The sequence below is a fragment of the Felis catus genome, chromosome X (genome assembly GCF_018350175.1).
Source record: "Felis catus isolate Fca126 chromosome X, F.catus_Fca126_mat1.0, whole genome shotgun sequence".
NCBI classification, from domain to species: domain Eukaryota; kingdom Metazoa; phylum Chordata; class Mammalia; order Carnivora; family Felidae; genus Felis; species Felis catus.
The window spans coordinates 125,960,469-125,985,408 of NC_058386.1; the positions used below are offsets into that span (position 1 = coordinate 125,960,469).

At 63.0% G+C, this 24,940-nt stretch overlaps 1 protein-coding gene across 7 annotated transcripts; it reads right to left on the reverse strand.

Annotated features, from left to right (window-relative positions):
• Window positions 1-63: 63 nt before the first annotated feature.
• Window positions 64-24,828, reverse strand: HCFC1 (host cell factor C1). Of its 7 annotated transcripts, XM_045051362.1 has the most exons (27): window positions 23,537-24,825; window positions 17,646-17,794; window positions 17,308-17,468; window positions 16,492-16,700; window positions 15,494-15,578; window positions 14,883-14,989; window positions 13,554-13,733; window positions 13,391-13,449; window positions 13,090-13,183; window positions 12,649-12,809; window positions 11,919-12,116; window positions 11,385-11,609; window positions 11,134-11,238; window positions 10,421-10,640; window positions 9,981-10,123; window positions 9,695-9,833; window positions 9,310-9,530; window positions 7,174-8,659; window positions 6,726-6,889; window positions 5,651-6,227; window positions 4,942-5,262; window positions 4,696-4,814; window positions 4,473-4,610; window positions 3,915-4,100; window positions 2,948-3,248; window positions 2,327-2,390; window positions 64-2,077 (listed from the first exon to the last, which is right to left on the reverse strand). In XM_045051362.1, the coding sequence occupies exons 1-27, from the start codon at window positions 23,727-23,729 to the stop codon at window positions 2,038-2,040; spliced, it is 6,045 nt and encodes a 2,014-aa protein (XP_044907297.1). In that variant the 5' UTR covers window positions 23,730-24,825; the 3' UTR covers window positions 64-2,037. The 7 variants fall into 7 exon arrangements, with proteins under 7 accessions (XP_044907297.1, XP_044907296.1, XP_023105155.1 ...); XM_045051361.1 differs by having other exon boundaries at window positions 5,651-6,224; window positions 13,090-13,449; window positions 23,537-24,828; XM_023249387.2 differs by having other exon boundaries at window positions 13,090-13,449; window positions 23,537-24,826.
• Window positions 24,829-24,940: the final 112 nt, after the last annotated feature.

Sequence of the window (24,940 nt, forward strand, 5' to 3'; positions counted from 1 at the left end):
GGGGAGGGTCACACCCCTGGCCTCGAAGTCCCATGAGCCCAGACACAGTAAAACAGAAGGTGCTTATTTCAAAAAAAGTCTTTTAATTGTTCAAAATAGCACAAAACGACATCGCACTATGGTAATATTGAGTCACAGGGGTTACTCTACAATAGATGAACGGGTGTACTGTTCTCAGAAACAAGAGAAATCCAAGGGCGCTCAGGAGAGGGGACAGGGAAAACGACAGGACCAGGCGAGTGGGCTCCAAGGTGACGGACTAAACGTGACATTTTCCACAGCGAAATCTACTATAATACAACGAACCAGAGGCCCCAGAAGGTGCGGGCCAGCGGCAGGGCCATGCGCAGGCCAGGCCCCTCACCGCGGCTGCGTCTCCAGGGCGGAGATGGGGAGGGGGGGTCCGGAGAGACTGGCTGCTCGCTCGAACTTGTCCCTCACAGCCTGCTCGTGAGCCTGAAGCCTGGGTGTGGGGCAGAGAGCCGGACCGCCAGCCACACTGGGCAGAGCCCTGGGCCACCTGGGTTTGGCCCTGGGAGGACGGCCACGGCCCTGCAAATGTATACAACCGCTGGCTGGTGCTGATAGCCCGCCTCTTCCCCGGGCTCCCTCCCGGTGACACCGCAGACGTGCCCTCCCGGGCTGCCTTGGAGACTGAGCTCCCCTCCGTCCCCCGACCCCACCGCTCTGGACACCACTGTGCGTGGAGACGGCCGCTGCGGGAAGCTTGCCGGCCGAGGGCGGCAGACAGCCGAGCCGGTCATGCCAGGGAGGGGGCCCGGGGGCGGAGGGCAGGGGGGGTCGGGCCAGGACCTGCTCCTCCTCCTCAGTCCTACAAGTGTGGAGCAATCGCCGAGGGGAGTGAGCTTCGAGCTTCGCCAGCTCCCTCCTCCCTTGTCCCAGAGGCCTGGGGACGGGCAAAGGGGCAAAGGGGCAGACGGCAGGGGCCAGCAAGAGGAAATCGGGCCAGGCGGCAAACATCACACCTACAGGGGAGAGTCCACACCTCTCCTGCCCGGGCTGCCCCCAGCTTTTCTTCCAGAAAGATCCCTGCCAAGGCTTAGCCAAAGAGAAAAAAGTTAAAAAAAAAAAAAAAAAAAAAAAAGGAAAGAAAAGAAAGAAAAAGATACACGTTCTGTACACAACTAACAACAATGAAAAAGGGACAAAACCCCACACACTAAGGCTAAAATTACAATAAAAATGTTAACTTCATCAATTCCAACTTAAAAAAAAAAAAAAATACAACAAATGCAGCAGTTGGTGGTGTGGCCCCTACCCCGACCCAGGGGCCAAAGCCGGGCTCGCTGGGGGCTGCCCTCCGCCCCGCCGGGAGTCAGGAGATTTGCACAGAACACTGCTCAGGCCACCACCAGGGGCCGGTTCTTCCCCCTTCCTTTCTCTTTCTTCTTGCGCTCTAGCTCTCTACCCAGGAAAGAAGAGGGAAGGGGAGAGGGTCGGAGTACGAAGGCCGCTGAGAAATCGCCAGGCTGACGGGGCTGGACAAAGCTCAAGCACAGGCCGCCAGGTGGCGGAGATGCAAAGGGAACAGGTAAAACGGAAGCAGATGGGACATGTGGTGCGAGGGCGGCCGCCGGTCTTCTCGGGCCAGGGGAGGGGCTGGGGCCGGCTTCCTTCCGCTTCCTTGCCGCACCCCCTCCGCCCCGGGCCGCCCCCCCTCCCGAGAACCAAGGGGAGAAGCTGCAAGAGGCACGCTCTCCGTTCTGTCTTCTTTGTCCAAAGTCTCTGTGTAGCGCCCGTCGAGGGCCCCGGCGTGGCTGGGGTCGGGGGCTCACTGCCACCGGACGTGCTCGCTGCTCTTCCAGATCTGGGTTCTGCTCCCACCCGCGGCAATGATAAAATGTGCTTTCTTGAGATTATTTTAAAAACAGAAAGGGAGAGAGAATGAGTGGCGGCCAGTGGCTCCTGAGGGTGAAGTTTGAGCGCCGGGTGGGTGGGGTGGGTGGGCCCTGGCAGGTGGCGTTCCTGAAGCAGAGGGGGGGTCTGGCGAAGAATCCAGGAGCAGGGAGCTGCCTCTCACTGACCATCTGCCTTAGATTTCTTTGGAGCGGATTTCCTTGGAAGAAGAAAAGAAAGAGGAAAGACACTATCAGCAAGGGTCCCGGCAGTGCTGGGAAACCGCGGGAGGGACTCGAACCTCTGTGGTCGGGGCCTGGTAGGAGTTCATACCCAGTTAGCACTCTCCAATCCTTCTAGGGAAGAGAAGAGCCATACTATCGCCACTGCTCCTTCTTCCCAGTGGTTGAGGCCCCCAGCCTTCCAACCCCCAGCCTTAGAAGGTTCCCGAAAGGGGCATTCTGCTTACATTTCCGGAGAGGACATGGGCCGCTTGCTGGCTGGCTTGGCGCCGGAGCTGTCTTTACTGGTTTCTGAAGGGAAAGACGGCACGGTAAGCAGCTCAGCGAGGCAGGCAGGCAGGACGGCTTCAGCCACATGGCAGCACACAGGCCGAGAGGGCCACCGTGGGGACAGCGTGGCCCCCACCCGCAAGCTCCGGAGCCCGTCGGCCCGAGTCGGCAGCCGGCCACTCGGCCTGCGTGTGCCACCTCCCACGGTCGTCCCCGGGCTCAGGCTCCGAGGCCCTCCCTGTCCTCCCGTCATCAGCCTCAGGGGAACTGGCACAAAACCTGACAGGGCATCCCGGGGCCTCCGCTCCCCCCCCACCCCCCCGCCGCCTGGGCCCGGGCCTCACCCTGTGCCTCCTACTTCAAGTTCTTGCCGTCCCTATCTCACCTCCAACAACCCTGGACAGCATTCCCCGAGCCCACAGAGGAGGCAAGGTGCCCCTCCCGCCGCCTTCCAACTCCTCCCTAGCACCCGAGGCCACCTCCCTTGAGTCTATAACAAAGCTCCAAAGTCCCGCTTGGGGCCAGGTCAGCCCACCCCACCCGAGGCTCGGCCAAGGAGCCTGACGGACGACACCCACCTTGCAGCCACCTGACTTGGGTGGCAGGGCCGTAGCCCTTCTCGTTGCGGGCGGCGATGCGGAAGATGATGGCAGGCTTGGTGGTGTAGTCAATGTGGGCGTTGGAGAGGCTGGACGACTGCACCAAGCAGGAGGGGCTGGGCCCGCAGTACACCCGCATGAAGGCCAGCTGGGCCGGGGCGGAGCTCTTGGGCTCGCCACCGGCCTGCGAGCTCTGGATGGCCAGGTACACCGAGTACTCGATGATCTTGCCGGACGTCACGGACGGCGGCTCCCAGGTGAGGTGAGCACCATCTGGACTCTAGAAGCAAGGGGGCAGAGGTCAAGCCATGCCTTCTTTGGCCTTTATACCTCGATCTCCGTCTGCCCGCCCAGGGACAGAGGAGCGAGAATGCGTCACAGCCTCCAGAGCCCACTGCTCAGACTCCGCCCCTCTTCCTGACACAACGGACCCGTCTCACGGTAGACACAGCAGACGCGAGGAGCTGGGAGAACGTGGCCTCGCCTGCCCCAACCTGGAAGGCGGCCCGGCGTAACAACAAAATAAAACGAGCGGGGACTGAAGACACAGCCTTCATCCACCTGCTCTGCCACCTAACGTGTGACTTGGCACTTAGCCTCTCGGTGCCTCAGTTTCCTCATCAGGTCCCAGACCTCCGAACGAGCCACGGGGAACGCGGCACGTCACAGACCCACACCGAACACGAGCTGCCGTGTCAGGGAGCAGGAGGACGACGGGGAGCCGGAAGGAATCTGCCCCCGTCACTCCAGCAACCGGTGACAGCCAGGACCAGAAGCTGCACTCCATGACCGGCAGACAGTCCACGTCCTGGGGCCCCTGCTGAATCACCCCCACGTGGCCCAGCACAGAAGGGAGCACCCCGTGTGTGGACTGAGGTCGGGCCCGCCCCGCCGCGGGCAGGCGGGGGACGAGCTGGGGATAGGCCCGCCCCACGGTGAGACTCACTTTGCTGATTTTAATGGCACAGGGAGCCCCCGGGAAGCCGGGCAGACACGTCTTGAAAGCAGAGATCTCGCTGAAGGGCCCCCGGCCGCAGGCGTTGACCCCAGCGACACGGAACTTGTAGGCCGTGCCCGGCTGCAGCTCCTGTTTCTTCAGCTGGCTGTAGTCGGGGACGGCGCCCGAGTCATCCTGGCACAAGAGGCCGGGAGAGCAGGGAGAGAGAGAAGAGAGGCACGTAAACCCCGCCGCCGAGCCCGCAGTTCTGGGGTGGGGCTCTGGGGCCAGCAGAGCAGCGTCCTGTCCCGGGGAAGATGCGGACCCATGTGGGAGAGGGAGACGGGGAAAGGGCTGGCGGCGGCGGGAGGGGGCCAAGCCTGCGCTCCTCTGCTGCTTCGAGAGGCACAGGAAAAGCGCGTGGAGAAGGCTCTATGCCTGGCTGTGCTCGGGGCCGGCCCCAAGACAGGCACCCCTGGGAAGCTTCCGAGGTTCCCACGAACCTCGATACCTGCCTCACGGCCAGGATCCACCCCGCCAAGGGCATCGGCTCCCAGGAAAACTTACGTCGGACGGGACGGCATCGTCTGGTGGCAGGAAATAGTGTGTCACCATTACGTTGGTACCCTTAATGACGCCCACGTCGAACCACTGGTTCTCCTTCTTCACGGGGGCTTTGCTGGGCGGGGGCGGTAAGTCTGGCTTCTGGAAGAGGAGAAGGAGGGCTCACACCCTCAGCCTCTGGGGCGCAAAGGCAGCACCCCCCGAAGCCCCATCGTACAAGACTCACCACGCCCAGGGACTCGATGCCATTGGCCACTTCAGTCAGGGTCGCCGCGGCCTGTAGTTTGGCAGGGCTGGCTACCACGACCGGCTGGGGGGCCACAAACGTGTTGGACGGAGCCAGGCCTGCGAGGAAAGAAGACGTCAGCGGGCACGGCCCCAGACACCCGGTCGCCACGGGGGGGGGGGGGGGGGGGGGGGGGGGGCTGCCCTCGGGCCACACCGCACGCGTGGGCTGGCCGGCCCCGCTTACTCTCAGTGGCTGTGGAGGGCAGCAGGGCCACGGTGCTGGGGACGGCGGCGGCCAGCTCGTTGAGGCAGTTGCTCTCGATGGCCGGGTCGTTGAGGCTGTCAGCAGGCGCCAGGGCCTCGGTGGGCAGGTGGTGGTGCTGCTGGGCCTGTGCCTCCTGCAGCTGCTGCTGTTGCTGCACCAGAGCGGCCAGCTCCTGCTGCGTCAGCACGATGGGGATGGTGGTGGCCTGGCCCTCCTGGCCCTCGGCGGACAGGTGGCCCAGCTCGGCCTGCGTCACGGCCGCCGCCGCCTCAGACGTGTCCATGGGCTCCCCGGTGCCTGCTCCGGGGGGGCGGGGGGGGAGAGAGACGCTACTCAAGAGGAGTGCCGGCCAGGGCAATCTGTCGCCGGCCGCAGGCCTGCAGACCTTGTTCCCGGGCCCTCCCCGGCCCAAGGGACCCTGCCTAACTTTTTGGGTGCCGGGCCCGGCCGAGCCGCCGCACTGGTCCCCCACCCCGCCGCCGTCACATCTGACTCAGGCCGCCTGCTGTGGACTGAGCCACCTCTCCTCAGGCCGCCCATCACTGCGGCCATCCGGCCAGAGCTGTCAGCAGGGAAGCTCCAGAACCCCGTGTCTTTGCTCCGCTCGAGGGCCCCATTTCCCCCTTGGGTCTCCCGTATGGCCTCGACAAAGACAGAGTGGCGAGCTGCCCCCCCACCCAGCACCTACCCATGACGGCCTGCTGCGCAGCCTGGAGCACCGCCTGGATGGCCAGGGCCTGGGCCTCCTCGGTGGCTGCAGCCTGGGCGGCTGCTTCAGCGGCAGCGGTGACCGCCAGCTCCTCGGGGGTGAGCCCCGTCACCATGAGGGTGGTGGTGCCTGCCTGGGCCTCGGCCATCAGCTCTTGAGGAAGCGACAGCTGGTCTACTTCAGACTGCGTAGGCGGGGGCGGCTGGACCACCACAGTGGCCACCACGGCGGAGCTGGCGGGCTCCTGGCCCGAAGACGGGTCCCCTGTACCGCTCAGATCCACGGCGGCTTGGAGCTCAGGGGTCTGGGAGGCTGACAGGACCTCGGCGGACTCCCCCATCAGGGGCGTGGAGGCGGGTTGCAGGAGCTGCCGTGGCGGAAGCTGCTGGCGGGGCCCTGGCGAGGCCTGGAGTTCCTCTGGGGGCTGCAGGATGTCAACAGCAGAGAAGGGCATGTCAGAAGTTTCTGTGTTGGCTATGGTCACTGTTATCGTGGCTGGGATGGGGACTTCGGTGGTCAGAGCCCCTGGGGTAGCCTCAGTCATTGATGAGATCTTCTAGAAAGGGAGAGAAGCCCCCGTCAGCGGGGAGGAGGGAGCGGCCAGAAGCAGGCAGCCTTCATCCTTCCCTGTAGGCCTCGACTTTCACTCTCCGTGGGCCAGCAAAACCCCATTCAACGGGGAGGGGCAGCAGGTGACCGAGAGAGAGCGAATGCAGCATGAAGAGAGAGACCCTTGGGACCTGCTGGCTGATCTTCACCCATCCTCAGAGACGCTTCCTGGTCTAGCCAAAGGGGCACCCAGGCTCCCGCTGTGTCCCTCTTACAGGTTACTGCCAAATGACAAGCCGTGGGAAACACGAAGGAAACAGAAGCGTCTACAAGACGCTAGGCCTGGGTGCCCCAGGCGGCCCTTTTATGGTCAGCAAGAGGGCCGAGGAACGGCAGCGTGCTCGGTGCAAGAGCGACACCTGGTGTCCAACTCGGGAATGGTACAGGCCACGGGTGCCGTGAGCAGCAGAGAGGAGGTACGAGGGGATCCTCCCGGGGCTCTTACCGGTACCGAGGGGCCCGGGACCGGGGTGGACTGTGTCACAGTGGTCACAGCCCTCGTCAGTGTGGAGGACACGGTTGTCGTAACGGCACTGGAGCTGGTGATGTTCACGCTGTCGCCCTGGGTGCTCTCCACGTCTCCCTGGTCACTGGCGGCTGGTGGGGGATCTGCAGAGGAGGGGGGCAAGCAGAGAGAAGGGTGACAAGCACTAGGCCAGTAGGGGCCTGTGGGGGTGGGGAGGCAGGTCAGCAGGAGCCCGAGAGCCTCTACCTGGCTTTGCCCCCTGGGGACACTGTCACCTGGAGAACTCTACCCTCTGCTGGGAAACCGAGCCCCAAGAAATCTAAGTACCGGCCTGTGGCTAAGGGGACCTCTCAGTTTCCACCTCCCTCAGCCCCTGAGGCCCGGGCTCCGGGAGACGACTAACGCCGGGCTGGCGGCCTTCGCTCACCTTGGTTTGAGCTCATGTTCGAGGTGACGGTGGTGGCCGTGTGTGTGGTGCCCGTCTCGTGCGTCTCACAAGGGGGGTTGGAGCACACCCTCTGCGTCGGGAAAGGAGCCAGCAACGAAGCAGCCGCCTGGGGGGCGATGGAGGGAGGCGCCGCCACCTCCAAGCCGGACTCCACGGGGAGCAAGGCGCCCACACCGACCGACATGGTGGTACCGGTGGACGTGGTCTGGTGTGTCTCGCAGGGGCGGCCGGCGGGGGGCTGCTGCCCGCCCTCAGGCTGGCCCGCACCCCCGTTGGACGTGGCCGTGGTGGGCGTGTGGGTGGTGCCCGTCTCGTGGGTCTCGCAGGGCGGGTTGGAGCAGACCCGCTGGGCGCTGCCGGCATTCGAGGTAGTGGCGGTGTGGGTGGTGCCCGTGTCATGGGTCTCGCACGGCGGGTCGGAGCAGACTTGGCTGGCGGTGGCCGAGGGGCACAGCAGCGCCTCCAGGGCCGTCACAGTCACGGCGCCACTGGCCGAGCTCTCGTACGCGGGTGTGGGGGTCCCCCGTGCCTCGCCAGGCTCTCCGGCACCCATGGCGGAGCGGACCGTGGTGGGGGTGTTGGTCGTGTGGGTGTGATGAGCCTCCGGCTGGCGCCCCACGGACGCCAGCTGACTCAAGCCGGCCATGGGGCCGCTGGGTCTGACCTGGCCACTCACGGCGGCCAGCTGCACGAAGGTGGCGCCGCGGCCGCCGGCCTCCACCGCCAGGGCCGGCCCAAGGAGCGGGCCGGCCGAGCATGGGGCCCCGGTGGCCAGCACAGTCATGGCGGTACCGGTCACGCCGGTCTGGCGGGTTTGGCACGAGGCCTTGACGGAGCCCTGGGCTCCCTCCGACATCCCGGCGGCCATGCCGACCCGGACCACGGCAGGAGCGGTGCCGGCCACGCAGGCACGGCGGAGGTCTCGCTGCTGGCCGGCGCCGATGCTCGACACAGCGGTGGTGGCGGTGCTGGTGGTGCCGGTCTCGTGGGTCTCGCACGGCGGGTTGGAGCAGCCGTGCTGCCCAGCCATGTTGGACGTGGCGGTGGTGGCCGTGTGGGTGGTGCCCGTCTCGTGGGTCTCGCACGGCGGGTTGGAGCAGACGCGAACCACGCTGCCGTTCTGCTGCCCCACCGTCGAGGCCACGAGAGAAGCAGCCGCCTCCTGTCTGTCACAGACGAACTGCACTTGGGTGGGCTGCGGCTGCCCCCCGAGGTTAGCCACGACGGTGGTGGTGGCTGTGTTGGTGGTGCCCGTCTCGTGGGTCTCGCAGGGCGGGTTGGAGCAGACCAGAGTCACGGTGCCCGGCTGCACCTCACCCTGGCCTGAATCGGCGATGGTGACCGTGGCCGTGGGCTGTTCTGTGGTGGGCGAGGCCAGAATGGACACAGGGAGGTCATGCACGGGCTGGGCCTCGACTCCACTGGGCGCCGTGATGAGCGTCACCTGGGTAGGCTGGGAGACAGGCTGCGGGAGACGCCAGATGAGAAGTCAGCTCGGGAACTTCCCGTCTGCCCGTCCCTCCCACCATCCTGTAGCGCCACCCGTGCTGCCGGGACCACGTCGGCTCCTAAAGGGACAGCCTCCTTGGTCAATCCAGAACCCGCTTGCCCTCTGACCCCCAGACGCTGGCTTGCTCAGGGACCGGGGAAGAGACACGGTCCCCACCTCAAAGGCCACAGGCACTGGGGAGCAGCTGTGGGGTCAGGGAGGGAACCCCGCTAACCCAGCACAACACAAAGGCCAGCAACAGAGGCTTTGCCGCTTCTACGGACTCAGCTGAAGACGGACGAAGGGAAGAAAAGTGCCATGTGCACGTGAAGGGGATCTGTCGCGTGCTCTAGATCGTGAGTCGAACAGCCCAGTGTTCAACCACTGGAAAGGCCTCGCGTCTGAGGTCTCAATACGACGGACGGTTAGACAGTGACTGAGAATCACGTGGTGCGACAGGGACGCGGGCCCCGGGTGCAACGCGGCGGAGGAAAAGAGGACGTGGCGCAGGGCCCCAAGACAAAGCCCAGAAGCCTTGAGCTGGGGCTCAGACGTGCCCGCCTGGGGTCACAGACGTGTGCCCCCCCCCCCACGCCCCTCAGCGCCGTGCTCTCCGGCCACCCTACCTGCATGGTGATGGTGGGGGTGGTGAGCCCGCCGGCCGCTGTCAGTGTGGTCTGCGCAGCCGACACGGTGATGGCGGTGGGGTTGATCACTTGGCTCGAGAGGGTGGCGATGGTGCCCAACGTGGTGATGGGCGTGGCCAGGGAGGCGCTGGTACTGTGGCCCCCAGCTCCGGCAAGGCTGGTGGAGACGGTGCCTGTCACTGTGCCCAGGGTCGTGACGCCTAAGGGCAGGAAGGGGGCGGTAAGGCCGGTGGCCGCGCCTCCTCCCTTCCGGCAGCTCTCCTCCGGCACACCCCAAGGGAAGGGGGGGGGGCTGGGAGAGGGCGCCGGCGCCCCCCCGCCAGCCCTCCTGTGGGGAAGCGGGCCCAGCCTACAGGCTACACACCTGTGGTGCCCTTCACAACCAACGTGGTGACTGCTGGCTTGACGGCAGAGACGGTGACGGGGGTGACCAGGCGGACACCCCCCATGGGCACGGTGCGGAGGATGGTGCCCGGCTGTCCGGGGGCCCCCTTTAGCACCACCTGGAATGCCAGAGGAAATCGCCCCTGCGTCACTCTCAGCTTGCCTAGAGCCTGGGCTGCCCCCCTCCCAGGCCCCTCAGGACACGTGTGGCCTGCTGGGGTCCTGGCCTGGACACCGGGGTGAGGGGAGGGCCTGGCACGCCTCACCTGGGTCACTCCTTGCTGCCCGTGGCCAGTGGCGATTTTAGGGACAGCTGTGATGATTTTGGCAGGCGCTCCGGTTCCTGAAGTCATCACCTTGGTGGTGATAATGGTGATGGGGGACTTGATGCCCGGACTGCTGGTCACACCTGGACGGGAGAAGGGCGGCTTGGCCTCTGGAGCTCCTCTTCTCCGGCACCCATTCCCCACTTCCCTCGGGCCCTCTTCCAAGCAGTCCCTCCCCACTGCCCCTCACTGCAAACAGAGTGCCAGGTACAGCCGCAGCCCCGCCACCTCCCTATGAACGTGCGACAAGAGGCAAGGAGAGAGAGGAGAGAGAAAAAGCAGAACAAAAGCAAAAGCACGCCGCAGCCCAGCCCCCGTCCACCTGTCTGGCGTCCGCCTCCTGGAGCGGCCCCTCGCCAGCGCACCGCGGAGGCCCCTACCTGTGGCGCCGGCCTGCGTGATGATGGCCGACATGGGGATGGTCTTGATGATGGTGGTCGTGCCCGGCTTGGTGGTGCTCGGGGACACGCTGCTGATGCCCAGGATGGTGGGCTTAGTCCCGGCCCCGCTGGCCTGCGTGGTAGTGATGATGGTGGTGGGCTTGCCGTCCGCAGAGGTTACCAGCTTCAGGATGGTCCCGGCCGGCAGGGGCCCTTTGGTCTGCGACAGAAAAACACGTGGAAGCCTACTCAACAACAACGCTGACGACGACAACGTCTAGATGCAAAGAGCGGCTCAGCCGACTAAGGGTCCGACTCTTGATCTCAGCTCAGGTCTTGACCTCAGGGTTGGGCGTTCAAGCCCGGCGCTGGGCTCTGTGCTCGTGTGCTGGGCACAAAGCTTACTTAAATTTCAGGAAAAAAGGCCAAACAAAAAGTACGTCTCGAAAAGGAAAACAGCTGGAGGAGAACAAGGTGAACGGACACCACCGACTACCAGGATGCAAACTGTGGCACAAAGTCTGCTCCGGCTACTCTCCACCGGTGGCCCGAGCGGCTTAGGGGATGTTCTGAAGAGTGAGAGCGACCGCACCAAGCAGCAGGACTTTCTGCACCACACGTGCTCGAGGGATCTTCTCCAGGAGGGGACACAACTCCTTCCTGTGGCCCGGAGCCCCCTCGTGAGTGTCAGAGTCTGGGTCCCACAAGCTCACCTGGATGATCTGAGTCACCGGGCCCGTAGATGCCTGGCCTGTGACCGCTGAAGTCTGAACCGGTTTGGTCTGAACCACTGACATCACCTTGCCCAGGTTGGAAATCTGAAACAAAGGACGGAGCAAGGAGTGATCCGGAAACCAATTACGAGCACGGCTTGGGTCCGGCCTCTCCTGACCCGGGCCCAGGCCCGGGGTAGCGCCACAGGCCGGTCGCGGCCCCATGCAGCAGGGTGGCACCCGTCACTCACCAGAGCACTGCCTCCTGGGACAGAGATGGGGCTCTTCACCAGGGTGATGGTCTTGGTGACTCCACCCACCACCGTGGTCACCACCTGGGCTTGCTGGGCCACTGTCACAGTTCCCGACTTATGCACCGTGATGATGGGGCGGGTGGATGTGTTGGCAGCAGAGGAGACAGACGTCCCCACCTGGGCGGCCGCAGTCTTCAGCATCCGAGTGGCCGGGTTGCTCACCTTGAAGGGGTGGCGACGAGCCGTGAGTGGGGCAGGGCGGAGAGACCCAGCTTCCGCCCAGAGGGGCCCGAAGCAGCTTGCCGGGCTTTGCCTTTCCCGCACCACGGAGAGCGCGGCCAGCCTCAGGCTGCCACGTCCCGAAAAGTACCCACTCATTCCAGAGCCCGTGGCAAGCGGCAATTACGGGCCGGTGGCCCCACGGGGGCAGGTCCAAAGCCCGGAGGGAGTGACTGCTGTCTTAACACGGCGCTCAGAAGCCCCCGGCCCCGAGGCTGCCCCGGCTCAGAACCCGGCACAAGGAATGCTCACCATGACCGGCGAGGAGGCCACCTTTACAGTAGCCGGGAGGGTGGTGGTGCCTGGCGTCACAGCCACGGTTTTGACGATGGTCGTGCCTGCTGGGACACTCAGCACCGTGGGCGCTGACGAGGGCGGGATCTTCTGGGTGGCGGCAGCTGCAGCTGCCAGCGCAGCCATGCCGCTCATCTGCGGGCTGCTGCCAATCACCTGCGGTGGGCACAGGGGGCGTGAGCCCACACTCGGCACCAGGACCGAGGCTGCCTCGCCCCCTGCTCCAGACGCTTCAGCAGAACCCATCGAGAGGCCCGGCCCTGCCCGGAGAGCCTCCGTCCCGCCCGGCGTCCCTCCCAGCAGCACCTGTCGGCCCCACCTTGGCCCCTGCTGCTGACCGGGTGCAGTGGCCTAGCAACAGGATTTTGCCAGAAGCTCTAGATACTTTCTAAAGACCACAGAATTAGACACAGCTCTCTCCTCCTGGCCCTGGGTCAAACCCCAGGTGCCTAGGTCCTCCCTGCAGGCTTCCAAACAAGGAAGTTCACGTTTAAGATGCCCTCGTCTGAATCAGATTCAGACAGCAGGGAAGTCCTTCCGAGGCATCAACTTATTAACTCGTATTAACTGAGTGAGGACCATTTGCCTCACCGGTACATTCCTGGCCCAGACAAGCCCAGGCTGAACGGCACTAAAGCTGGGTGCCACCAACCACCAGGAAATCCCACCCCACCCACCAGCTCCTCACCGTGCCCTGGGCACTCTGCGTCGGCACAACCATTCGCACGCCTGCAGGAAGGGAGGTCACGGTGACGGGGGCTTTCCCAGCCTGGCTGGCAGGTCGCATGGTGACCAGCGGGGTTCCTGTCGTGGCCTGAGGACCGGTGACTTTGAGAACAGCGGGGACACCTGGCGAGGGAAGGAGGTGGCCATCAGCAGAGGCCCGGGCCTCCGTCGCACCCGGTGCGAACGCGAACTGCTTCTGGGACCTGCTGGCGCTTCATATCCGGTCCTTCCAGACACCCTCAGCCACTGTCCCCGCAAGCGGGCCCGAGCTTTCTCCCGGCCCCAGCGCTCGGCCACAAGCCAGTGCCGCCGACGGCCAGGTGTGCTATCTTCAGCGGCCCTCTCGGGCACACGGCCTCCCGGCGAGTAGCCCCTACCCTCTGAAGTGCGAGACCCCGCTCACCTTGAGTCCTGGCCGCCGTGGGCACGGAGATTGAGCTGCCGGGTACCGTCGGCAAGACCTGGATGGCGGTGGTGGTCGGGGGCGCGGCAGCAGCCTGGGGCAGGAGCGTGATGCCTACCTGGGTCAGCGGCTGCACAGCAGGTGCGGCTGCTGCCGGGGCGGGGCTCTTGGGAGGGTTGGCGGGCACAGACGGGACCGGATTGGGCGTGGGGGAGGCGGCAGTAGCGGCCGTGGCGGGAATGTCATATTTCTGGAGCTGCAGAAGGTAACTGTCGGCTGTCGCCACGGCCCCCCAGCTCACCTCCAGGGAATTGGTGTTGGCTCGTACCAGCTGTACCCGGGCCGGGGGTGGTGGCTTTTCTGCAAGAGGGCACGGCCGGTGAGAAGGGGTCGCACCGGGAGGCCCCGCGCTGTGGCTCCGCTGCGCCGCGGCAGGCCCGCAGGCCCCTGTGCAGCCGCCTCACCTGTCTCCAGGTACCACAGGTCCTTGCAGCAGACCTGGTTGTTCCAGGCCTTTCGGTAGCCGTCGCGCCCACTCCAAATGTACAGGCGGGTGTTGATGGCTACAGCACAGTGGCCGGCTCGGGCCCGGGGAATATTGTCCTCCAGCGTGTCCATCAGGATGGTCTCCCAGGCCATGGTATCTGGGGACGGTGGGGTTGGAGGTCAGTGAGGACGGCAAGCGAACCCACAACCCCCAGTGGCCCTCTGGCCTTTCGCTGTCAGGGATGGGGAATCCAAACCAGGAAGTCATTAAAGAGTACTAAATTAAAAACAAACGAACGAACGAAAGATAACTCGGTACGGCAAAAAGACCGTAAAAGATGTAATTATAAACCACAAACTGGGGAAACTATTTGAAACGCACAGCCAGAGGTCTCACTTCTCGCACATCAAACAACACAAGAGCCTATGTAGAAAAGAGACGGGCAAAGAGGAACGCAAGTTACGGAAAAGGCGACAGGAGGATCTGGGGGAAAATACATACCCTCGCTCAAAATAAGCGAAATGCAAACTTAAACCATAAGGTGCCTGGCAATTTGATTCCCGTGCCTGTGGTAGCCGGGGTTCAAGGTGAGCCAGGGGTGCTGGGGGGCCGGCCCGTGGGGAGAGTCAATCACCTACTGAACTTGGCGAAGAGCTGTTTGACGGTCGCCGCGCCGGCACTGCCGGGGGGCATTTACACGGGCACAGCCTCTGTGCAGGATGGCTTGGCGACATCCTTCGACAGTGATCCTACCTCTAGGCTTTTACCCTTCAAATACACTTGCACGGAGGTGAGGACAGTGCAAGGATACTCACGGAGTAGCGTCTGTGCAAGTTTCAACACCTCGATAGCAATTCAAAAGAATGAGGCCGCTCGCCGTGCGGGGATGGGACGGGACGGTCTCCGAGACAGAGTAAAGCGAAAAGCCAGGCGTGGCGCGGCGCCGAGAGCAGGCTGCCGTCGTGTTTGTTTATAAAGGAACCTACAGACGACGCTTGGACATGTAGAAAAGTCCCTGCAGTGGGGAGGAGAAGCCACCAGCGCGGCTGCCTCTGCAGGACAGGAGGCGGGAGGGAGGCTGCGCACGGTTAAGCGTCCGTGCTTTCGACGGCGGGCCACGTGTAGGAAAAGAGCCTACTCAAAAATGAAAGCAGGGAGCGCCCTCAGAGTGCTCGCACCAGCGGCTGCCTCTCGTGGACTCGAGGGGCACGGGCCTTAGAAGCACACCCCACACAGCTCTCGGGACCGAGGAGGGCCAGCCTCCCGCAGCCCTCCGCAGGCTACTCCGAGCCCGAGGAGGCCATACCCAGGTTGAGACAAGCCAGTGTGTTGGTACACTTCCACTCCTTCTCGTGTGTGGCCACTTTGACGTCATCCATGACGAGAGGCACCCAGCCACCAAACACGTACATTCTGGGACGAAGGAGGGAAGAGTAGGAGAGGGTTGTAGAGGAGGTGCCGAGCTAGAGGCCACCTCTTCCATCCAGAAAGTTCTAAACACGCTTGGTCCTCCAGCTCTCCCCGGGAGAGGCCCCCAGGGCGCATGAAAGCTCTCGATGCCACCCTGTCCTTCTTGGTGGCTCAGCCCTCACAAGACCTGCGTCACCTCCACCACGTGGAGCCGTTACTCGAGCTCATCTAAAGCTCACCTCAGTCCCCATCATTCTCATATTCGCTTTGGGACCGTGGCATTGACAAAGACACCCGGCTGCTCGTGGAGAGTATCTAGGACAGTCTGCGCCCCTCTACCCCGAGTCTGTCTCGGTCTCCCAGGGCCGTAATGTAAAGACAGGGCTGCGGAAGGCCAGCCCAGCCGGAAAGGGGCCTCGGCAGGCCTTAGGAATTGCAGGAACAAAACCGAGAGCCCCGTGGGGGTGGGGGCGGGCCGGGAAGACAAGAGCCGTGGCCGCTACTCACTTGTTTCCTATGGTCGTGGCTGAGTGAAGACTCCGGGGAAGAGGCGCCACCCCGCTGAGACTGGGCTTGTTCCACGTCAGAGTCTCTGTGCAGAGCAAGGGAGGGAGGAGGGTCACCTACGCCATGCCACACACGGGCCCTCCGACCCAGAGGACGCTGCCCAGAAGCAGGGAAGGCTCTGGAAGGTGGGTGCCTACGCGCAGTGTAAGAATTCCGGGCCTGCGCTCCCTCCAGCCCGCGACAGGCCCTCTGGCCGGCAGATGCCAGCATTTCCCAAGCCGCATTCACCATCCTGGCGGCTGCGCCCCTCCCACGCTTCCTGAGCACCTGCTAGGAGGCAGCTGCGTCCCTCGGGGCTGGGGCGCGTCCCCCACAGGCCCTGCACTCCACGCCCCACCCTCCGCTAGCGCACCGGCCCCCACCCCACCGTCCACAGGCCAGGCGCCAGGAATCTCACTGGCGATCAACGGTTTCCTCTGAGTGCCGGTGCTGACCTACTGGACAGGTGTCGCCGGCCAGCTTCTCCCTCAGCCTGCCTTCAGGTCGAACACCCAAGCTGCTTCCTACCACTCCTCACACCCACCCTGCTTACCCGCCCAAGGAGCCCCTCGAGGTCTTATGGTCTCTCAACATCCCACCTGACCGTGACACACCAGGGCATGCCACTCCTGTTAGAGTCTACCACGGACGAACGCTACCTCATCTAGATAATTCCATCCTAGGAAGATCTTCGCTTCTCTCCCCTTATCCTCCTGTAGGACGGCAGACCAACTCAGCCAACCGAGCCTCGCTCTTTCTTAAGAGCAGTGCCACAAGCTCGGGGCAAAGGTGACTGACGCACACGGGGGCCCCCCGCCCCCTGGCCAAGAGGATGAGGGGCAGAGCAGCACACTCGCTCCCTGGGCCGTCAGCCCTGTCTCACCACCCTACGTCGGTGGCCCAGCCCAGTCTGCTAACTTTGCTCCGAGGCTCCCGGAACAGCCGTAGCCATGTCTTACCGATATCCAAGGTCCAAAGGTCCCCCAGCCTGCAGCCGCTCATCCCTCCATAGATCACCAGCTTGGACTTCTTGTTGTCTTTCTCAGTATAGACCACAGCAGTGTGGGACTCCCGGGGTGGAGGCAGAACGCCGTAAGTGATGGGGATGTCCCAGGCCACCACTCCGGAGCCCGGCCGCAATTCCAGGATGTATAAGTCATTCAGGTACCTGGAGAAGAAAGGTCAGTTCTGGCAAGCGCTGACTCCACGCACCAGAGGCCTCGGCAGCTTCTAGGGGTGAACGGCAGACTCCCTGGGAGACAGAGGGGGCCAAATCTACGTTGAACTCCAAGTTCCCCTACCCTCAGCCCGGAGGAGGGGCTGCCAGAAGCTCCCAAGGATAAGTGTGAGTCCGAGGGGAGCGGCAGGCTGCCTCGCACACAAAGCCGGGCACTGTACGTGGGCCCCCGGGGGAAGAGGGGTGCTGGCTTGGGACTACCTTCAGACTTCACGAAGGCACTCAGCCACCAGCCTTGGAAAATACCACCACTAAGTCTGCAGGTAGCAAGGGCTAGGAAGGAGAGCGCCAGCCCCAAGGTGGCCTGAGGAGCAGAGACCGGCCCAAGGCAAGGTGGGTTGCTGACCCCCGGGCCCAGCCCTCCTGCCATGCCACCTCCTCCTGGTTAGAGACCTCGGAGCCAGAAACCCCTTCAAGGGCATCTAGCGTCACCCTCTCACATCACAGAAGGAAGGAACCCGGAACGGTGCCATTGGCTGGCATGCGGCGAAGCACATCCACCCTCATGGGCTTGCACACGGAGAGGGCGAGGCCTCACCTCGGAATGTTGTTCTTGGGGTCCTCGCTATCGTTGGCCAGACCCCCAAACAGGTAGCACTTGTTGCCCACGAGGGAGAAGCTGTGCCCGAGCCGAGGACACGGAGGGGGTCCATTTTTGGGCGTCTTTGCTTTGAGTCTCTTCCATTCCCACCGGCTTGCCTGCAAAATCAAGACTCGGGGATTTAATCAGGAACGAGCTGGCCACCATCGGGGCCTGGGCCATTTGTTGTGGAGGGAGGGCCTGGTAGGGGTGAGGGAGGCACGGGACCATGGGAGGCCTCCTGGGCAGCCTCCCCACCCCCACCCCCACACGGGGAGCACGCTGGGGGCCGTTACCTGGAGCTCGTAGAGGTCATTGCTGTATTTCCCATACTCCACCATCCCACCAAACACCAGCAGGCGAGTGCCGTCACACACGAAGCCATACGCGGCACACCCAGGGGGGATGTCCCCTCTCACGGCTGGGATGAACCACTGGTTAGTCGCTGGGGGAACAAAAGGAAGCGGAAGAAGTCAGAATACCTTGGGGACTCCTAAGAACCAGAGCCCCCACTCCTCCCACTCCCCAAATCCAGCAGCCCACGAAACGTGGCCTGACAAAGGAGGAGCCAAGACAGCGCCTCCTTGTCCCAGGGTGTGGGGCCTTCTCATTTCAGTATCCAGTCCCAGCACCCCATCCGAGCCATCTTTTAAGTCCCTTGCCTCAGAAGCCACCTTGCGACAGCCTGCAACCACCTGGCTTCTCATCAAGGTCGTCTTAATAAGCGGGAAGTCACTAATTCATTAGCTTCTGGGAACGTGGGCCCTGACTTCCTTCCCCAACTGCTCAGTGGATCATTGGAAAGAAAGGTCTAACACCCAAAATACCCTCTCGGTGGCCCCATGCACCTCTTCCTGGGGGCACGGGGGCCACACCTCCAAGTGGTTCACAGAGTGACCGTGACCAGCCAGTGCCCCCCCTCCCTGCAGGTGCCAGTAGCAGGAGGCGAGCAGGTGAGGGTGGCCAATCAAGGAAGTCCAGTCCGCTGGCTGAGGAGAGCCAGGGAGGGGGGCAAGACTCCATCTCGGCTGGTGTTTCCTAGGTGATGTTCCACACCACCCCTCCCCTCATGCCACACCCACACCAATCTAGAACATTCTTGAAATCCAGAAGCGGTGGCAGTAGCATCAGCTTCTGAGGCAGCCTCCACAGCCTCTGCTGGCTGCAGAAGCGTCCCCCGAATCCATCCCCTGTAACCGGGGCTGGGGTGGGGAGACCACCAGAACCATCCAGCACCCTGCTCCTCCCCTCACTTAAGGCTTGCGTCCTATGTTCAGCTCCCCAGACACTTGCCAAGCCAGGGCCTCCCAGAAGAGTCACGGGGCACACATCCTCCTCTTTTTGAGGGGTCCTTCTCATTACACATTATTTAAAGGACTCTCCCTAAACGGCATGCCACGCTCTCTCCAAAAACCTCAAACCGGGCGCCAGAGGCAAATCTGATTCGGTGCCCCTAAACCGGTATTGGTCAAACGTCAGTGACTTGAGACGGAGGCACCGGAGCGTGAAAGGGGCAGCCCTGGAGTCCAAATGAGGGTCAGGATAGTCCCACAGGGAGGGCCTCGGGGGGCCCCGGCTGCTCGACTGCTTCTCAGCCTCTGCACAGGCACGTACTTGGTTATGCATACTTGGTTATGCATACGTCCTTCCTGCGTACTAGGTAACAAGTCCTTTGTTGTCACCCTGGGGCCTCATGTGCACATTGGCCCAAAGGCCTGTCCTCATCTAAAAGCACACCAGTAACCCCCAGGACAGTTACAGCCTTTCCCGAGGTGAAAGCGTTCCTGTCGCTCCCCACTCCCCCCCTCGACGGTTCGGTGGGGTCACTGGGACTCCAGCACGCCCAGTGGTCCCCCTCTGCCGTCGTCCTGGTACAGGTGCGAGGCTGCACTGCCTGCTGCACACGCGTGCGCCCAGACCCCAGGTCCCGGCTCCCTCCCTCACTGTCATTCCTGGGGCAAAAACAAACCAAGAAAAGCAGCAGCTTTCTGTGCTGAGGCAAACCACCCATGCACAAATTGGAAGAGACGGAGTTTCATCCAACTTACCAGGATAAAAAGCTGAAAGAAACCTGGGAGACTGCCTAGGCCAAGCTCCCTCAATTGATAAAGGAACGGAACCCAAGAGAGGAAGTGACTTACCTGAGGTTATAGAGCAAAACGGACAGACACAGGCAAGAACCTTGTCACCAGCTTAAAAGCGACCGCTAGGTGCCCACCGTACAGGGAGGAATCGGCTATCCTCGCCCACCTGAGCGCCCTCTGGGCTGCTGCACGCAGCTACGGGGCCACCATGGGGCCAGCGGTCAGGCCTGGGACAAAGCTACACGGCAAACAGGACCGACCCGCCGCTTTCCTATCCCGCTCTCATCGCTGATGCGGCCGGCCAGGCTGGAAGTGACCTGTGACACCCCTCATTTAAGAGGCGCTGGTCTTGTTCTAGAACACGGGGCAGGGGCCCTACGCCGCCATCAAGAGCGGTCCGTCAGGCACTTGGTGGCATGAAGCCACAGCCCCAGTGCTGCCCTCCAGATGGCACGGCCGCTGCCTCAAACACACCGGCTGCTCTCAGGTACCCCTTAATCACGTTATCTGTAGCTCATCCAGCGGGTGACCCCGCCTCCGGTCCCTTGTTCTCCATTCGCTCCAGCAGGTCAATGCTCGCAGCTGGGGGCGTGGTCTGAGGAGAGGAGGCCACCTGCACACAGGACCCTCCGTGGGCTGGTCAGAAACCTGACTCCACCTTGTCTCTCCTCAGAAACAGTTTCCGTGTTTCATCAGCCGCTCCCACCCCTTTCCACACTTGCCAAACCCACCTGTAGTTGCTCCCGTCAACCTCTATGCACCCTCCCCTAGAGACCCGCACCCGCACAGTTGGGTAGACCGACCGACCAGTAGCCCTTCTGTTCGCTCGGTCATAACACGGCACTTCCTGTGTGGCAGACGCAACACCAAGTGCGGGGAGGCACGGAGTAGACCGCTCCCATCCTCAAGCTTCCAATGTAGTAGGAAGGCTGCCATGCCCTCCCCCCCATGATGGGAAAAGCAGCCCGGGGCGGGAGTCTGCACCAAGGTCAAGTCTGGGGAGCACAGAACAGGGCAATTTGGCAGAGGGGGCTTCTCAGAAAAGGTGACTTTGGAGCCAGGCCTTGAAGGGTGAACAGGATTTCCTGACAAATGAAACTAACAGGGCCAATCAGGAAGTGACTGCAAAAGCCAAGTGAGAAGAGGGGAGGTCTCATAATGGAGGGGGAACGGATCTGAGACAAGCTCAACTTAGTGACCAATGAGCTACAGGGACAGAGGAGCAGCGAGGTGTTTCCAAGGAGGTGGCCTGTGCCTGTTAACTGAAGAAGAGAGCCCAACTATGTCCAGGAAGAGCTGGACTCCAGGCACTCCCACGTGACCCTACCACCGGCTGGCAGGATGACCCCTAGACCTGTCACTTCCCCTCTCAGACCCCAATTTCCTCATGTGCAAAAACAAGGAAGTTCCGCTAGATGCTTTGCAAAGCTCCTTCCAGCTGTTAACAGTCGCTGGACATTAAAGAACCACGGACGCAGACCAGCCTTGGGCAGCTGATGTGGTGACCGGTCACAGTCTTCCCTCGGTACCAGGTCCTCCATAATCCGCTTTGCTACCCTGAAATACAACTCCCCAAGGCCAAGGACAGTAGCTACCCTAAGAACTCCCAAAGGCCAATCAAGTATCCCACAGCCGCCGTGGTAACCGCCGCTGAAGAGGAAGGACACACTTTCTCACACACACCTGCTGGCCCCCAGCTCGTCACCCCCAGACCACCCAGCTAACCAAGACGGCAAAGTGCTCACAAGCGCCCCAAACGCGCCCCCTGGAGCCACCGAGCTCAACAACAAGGAATGGGTCTCCCGTCCCGCAGAAGGAAGAGGGCGAGAGAAGAAGGAAGAGGCGCAAGGATCTGCCCTGCCCTGACTTAAACCGAAACGACGGCAAGCGGAAAGGCAGCCAGGCAGCCGTGCCGCCGCTGGCGGCCGGAGGGCAACACCAAGCCCCATCTGTCCCGAAGGGAGCGCAAGAACCGTGCAGCTACCAGAAGCGCGGACACACAGCGAAAGCCGGCTAAGTTCCTGCGCCCTTCAGATAATGGGCAACACTTGGTGAGGGGACCCGGGAGTTGGGTCTGCTGGTGACTCTCCTGAGAAATCGCCTAAGGAGTTGGTAAGGGCAGTTTCCAAACTGCTAACTGGAGGAATCCGGGGCTGCGGCCCTTCGGAAGGCGGACTACCCTCTACTACACGACCCACGTTTGCAGATGGGGAATGAATTAATGCCAAAGTGGCCCGATTCATTTTCATAAACTAATGAATATGCAGAAGCCCCTGGAAGCAGTGGACTTCAGAACTGATGGTAATTAGGCCCCTGTCCTACTTTCTAAAATTGTATCTCCCTGTTAAGGAGCCTGCTCCGGGCCTTGTGAGAATAAAGACAGTCCAAGGAGTTTAGAAGGTTCTGCTCAGGGCGACGGCCTCTCTAAAAACAGCCCTGCCCCTCAGCCTCACCTTCCCCGGCTGACTGCGGCCACAGCAGCTGTCTACGCCTGCAGGGAGCACCGCCAACCAGCCCGGCCTCGCTGGAGGCAACAGGTGCCAAGAGCCGGAATGCAAAGGGTCGCCATCGACCCACCAGCCTTTGAAAGTCAACTCGGTAGGGGCAGCCAGCTACAAGGTGTGGAGAAAACTGCACTCTGCCTCAAGGGAGGGGGAGGGGAGCACCCAGCCCTCACTGCTCTAATCACTTTCTCCCTTGGGCGCCAACTCCCAACCCCAGAGCACCCTCACAGGTGGGAGGTGGGGCCCAGACTCAAGGAGCTGGTATTGCCAGAGCCCTGGGAAAGGACAGACCTGGAGAAATGGAGTCTGCTAGATGTGATGCCTGGGGGCAGAGCTGGAAAACAGCTCTCAGCCACTACCGACCCCAACGCATCCCCCCCCCCACCCCCCACAGAGGGGAACTTCCTGAAAGACCACCGACAGGCGTGTGGGTGTGCAGGGCGCGCTGTGAGACTGCTCTCCCCCCTCCCGGGGGGGGGGGGTGTCTTAGGCTCTCTCCCGCTCTCCCCGCCAGAACACAGCGCACAGAGGCCCGCTGGCCTCAGGGAGAGTGCCCAGCCCCTCCTTCTGAGCAAGGCGAGGCGCCGTGAGCCAACGTCCCTTCCACAGGCAACGGCTCCGTGTGCAAACCAGGCCAAGGGGCCGCCACGGGCAAGAGGCTGCAGGAGGCTGCGGCCCAGTCCGAGACCTGGCAAGGACGCCAGGCAAGGGGCGCGCACCGCAGCTTTGTGTGTCCCGAGGAATCCCGTTCCCCCCAATTAACAGCGCCCTGGGATTGGGGGAGATATGAACAGGGGGCACGGCAACCTCGGCCTCACAGAAAGAGGAGAGGTAAGGGTCCACCTAGCCCACCATGGGGGTCACTGGAATTCACCTCCTACACCGGAGGGCCCCCGATCCAAAAAAGAAGCAATTTGGAGCAAACACCGCAGAACTAAATGGCAAAAGGGGGAGCAGCAGCAACGCCGCCCTATCTGTGGGTGCACAAACCCTGAGACGGTCACCCAGCGGGGCACACAACCCCCCAGGTCGGAATCAGGGGCTCAACTCTGCCCCTAATCCGTCATCTAGAAGCTGTCATTTCTCCCGAAAAAGCATCAAAGAGGAAGAAGAGCTGAGCAGGCGCAGAAGGAGGGAAGGAGGGAAGAAGGGGGTGGGACTTTGCCTGCGCCAAAGGGACGCATCCGCCAGCCCGCCCGCCCGCCCGGCGGGGTAACGGTGTCTGTCTCGAGTCAACGCCGGCGACGCCCCCGCCCCCTCACCAACCGGACTGGATTTCTGTCGGATAATGAAAAGCACCCCTCAAACGCAGGGGGGGGGGGGCAGAGGAAGAACGGGGAGAGAGCAGGAAAAGGCACAGAAGCCGGGCCGACCCAAGGGTCTCGGAAGAGAGAGAGCAGATCAGTGCGGAGGGAGAGGGAGGAACGGGAGGGAGAGGAGGCAGGAGGGAAGGGGAAGAGAAAGGAGGGGAGGGAGGGCGGAGAGGAGGGAGGGGAGGAGGGAAAGAGGGGGAGGAGGGGAGGGAGGGAAGACGAGGGAGAGGGAGGAGATGGAGGGAGGGAGGGAAAGATCCCAGGACCCAGCGGGCTTTGCACTCACCCGTGTTGTACACGTGCAGTTCGTCCACTATCCCCTCGTTGCCGCCGCCAAACACCACGATGAGTTCCTTGATGGCCACGGCTCGGTGGCCGTGGCGGGGCCGGGGCACCGGACCCGACCAGCCCACCACTCGCTTCCAGCGGGGCTGCAGGAGCACCGCTGGAGAGTTGGCGGGCGACACGGCCGAAGCCATAGTTACGGGAAAGGCCGCGGTGGGGGAAAAGTCACCAAGCGGGAAGGGAGCCCCCCAATTCCTCTCACACACACCCCCTTTCGTCTAAGGTAGCTCTCACGGAGAAGCGGTTCCTCACACAGCGGTGGACGGTTCCATGGAGGCCGCCATCTTAACTACCCTCCTTCCCTTCGGCTCTTCCCCTTCTTCTAGCTCACCCCGTCTCTTCAAGAGCCTCCCGAAACTTTCGAGCGCCTAGCCCCGAGAAGCCGGAGGCCGCCGAGTCCCGCCGCCCTGACAACTCGCTCGGGCGCTCCCGCTTACAAGCTCGGGCGGGAGGCCCTGGGAGCCGCCATCTTGAGCCGTCCCTCTCTCCTCCCTTCCTCAGTCGTAGCCCTCCCCCGCCGGAAATGGCGGAGCCCCGGCCCGGTTCCCACACCCCCCAAGTCCCCTGCACTGGCCGGCTTCCGGGGCGGGTGGAAAGGAGCCACAAGCGCCGCGGTTGTCCCAGCCCCGCCGGCGCTCACACCACAATTGTGGGAGCCGCCATCTTGAGACCGTCCCGCTTCCCCGCCCAGCGCTTAGTGCAGCCGCCGCTCCCGAAACAGCCTCGACACTCGTGAAGGACAAAGGCGCGCCGGAGGCCAGTGGAACGAACTCGAATTCTCGGGGGCTGGTCGGAGACTCGCGCCGTACAGCTTGTGAGGTCTCGAACCTCTCCCCTGAGTCCGCCTCTGCTGCTCAGGCTGCGCCTGCCGCCCTGGGAGCCGCCATCTTGAGACTAACTCCCCCTTCCCCCCTATTCTCTTCCTCCTGGGTCAGTTCTTCCACTGCAAACCAAACGCAAGGCAGCGTCCGATCCTCGCTTCCCTCTTTATGACTCCTTCCCACAGGAGCCGCTCCAAAGAGCCAGAGTTAGGCCCCGGAGTGGCAACTGTACGGCAGGAGGAGCGGTAACGGCAGGGCGCTCATGCCTCCTCCCTGGGAGCCGCCATCTTGTGTGAAGAAGTAACAACTAAACATGGCGGCAACGGCGGTCGGGCGAGGGGGCGGAGTCGGGCTACGTCACTGTTTCCCCCCCCCACCCCCCGCCCTCGCACGGCTTCTCAGAGCCAAGGCCTCTTAAAGGACCCCCGCGCTGCCCCGGGGCGAGGGCCCAGGTCCACCGCGCGCCTAGCTAGGGCTCAGGCCGCTCTCGGGTCAGGCGCAGGCGCGCCCAGCCCCGCGGCCCA

Excerpts from the sequence above, each read along its gene's own strand:
- HCFC1 (XM_023249387.2), bottom strand. The coding sequence starts at position 23,729 with ATGGCTTCGGCCGTGTCGCCCGCCAACTCTCCAGCGGTGCTCCTGCAG. Across the intron at positions 17,795-23,536 it reads ACTGCACGTGTACAACACGG|CGACTAACCAGTGGTTCATC; the intron begins GTGAGTGCAAAG and ends TTGTTCCCCCAG. Across the intron at positions 14,990-15,493 it reads GCCACGACCATAGGAAACAA|AATGTACGTGTTTGGTGGCT; the intron begins GTGAGTAGCGGC and ends CCTTCGTCCCAG.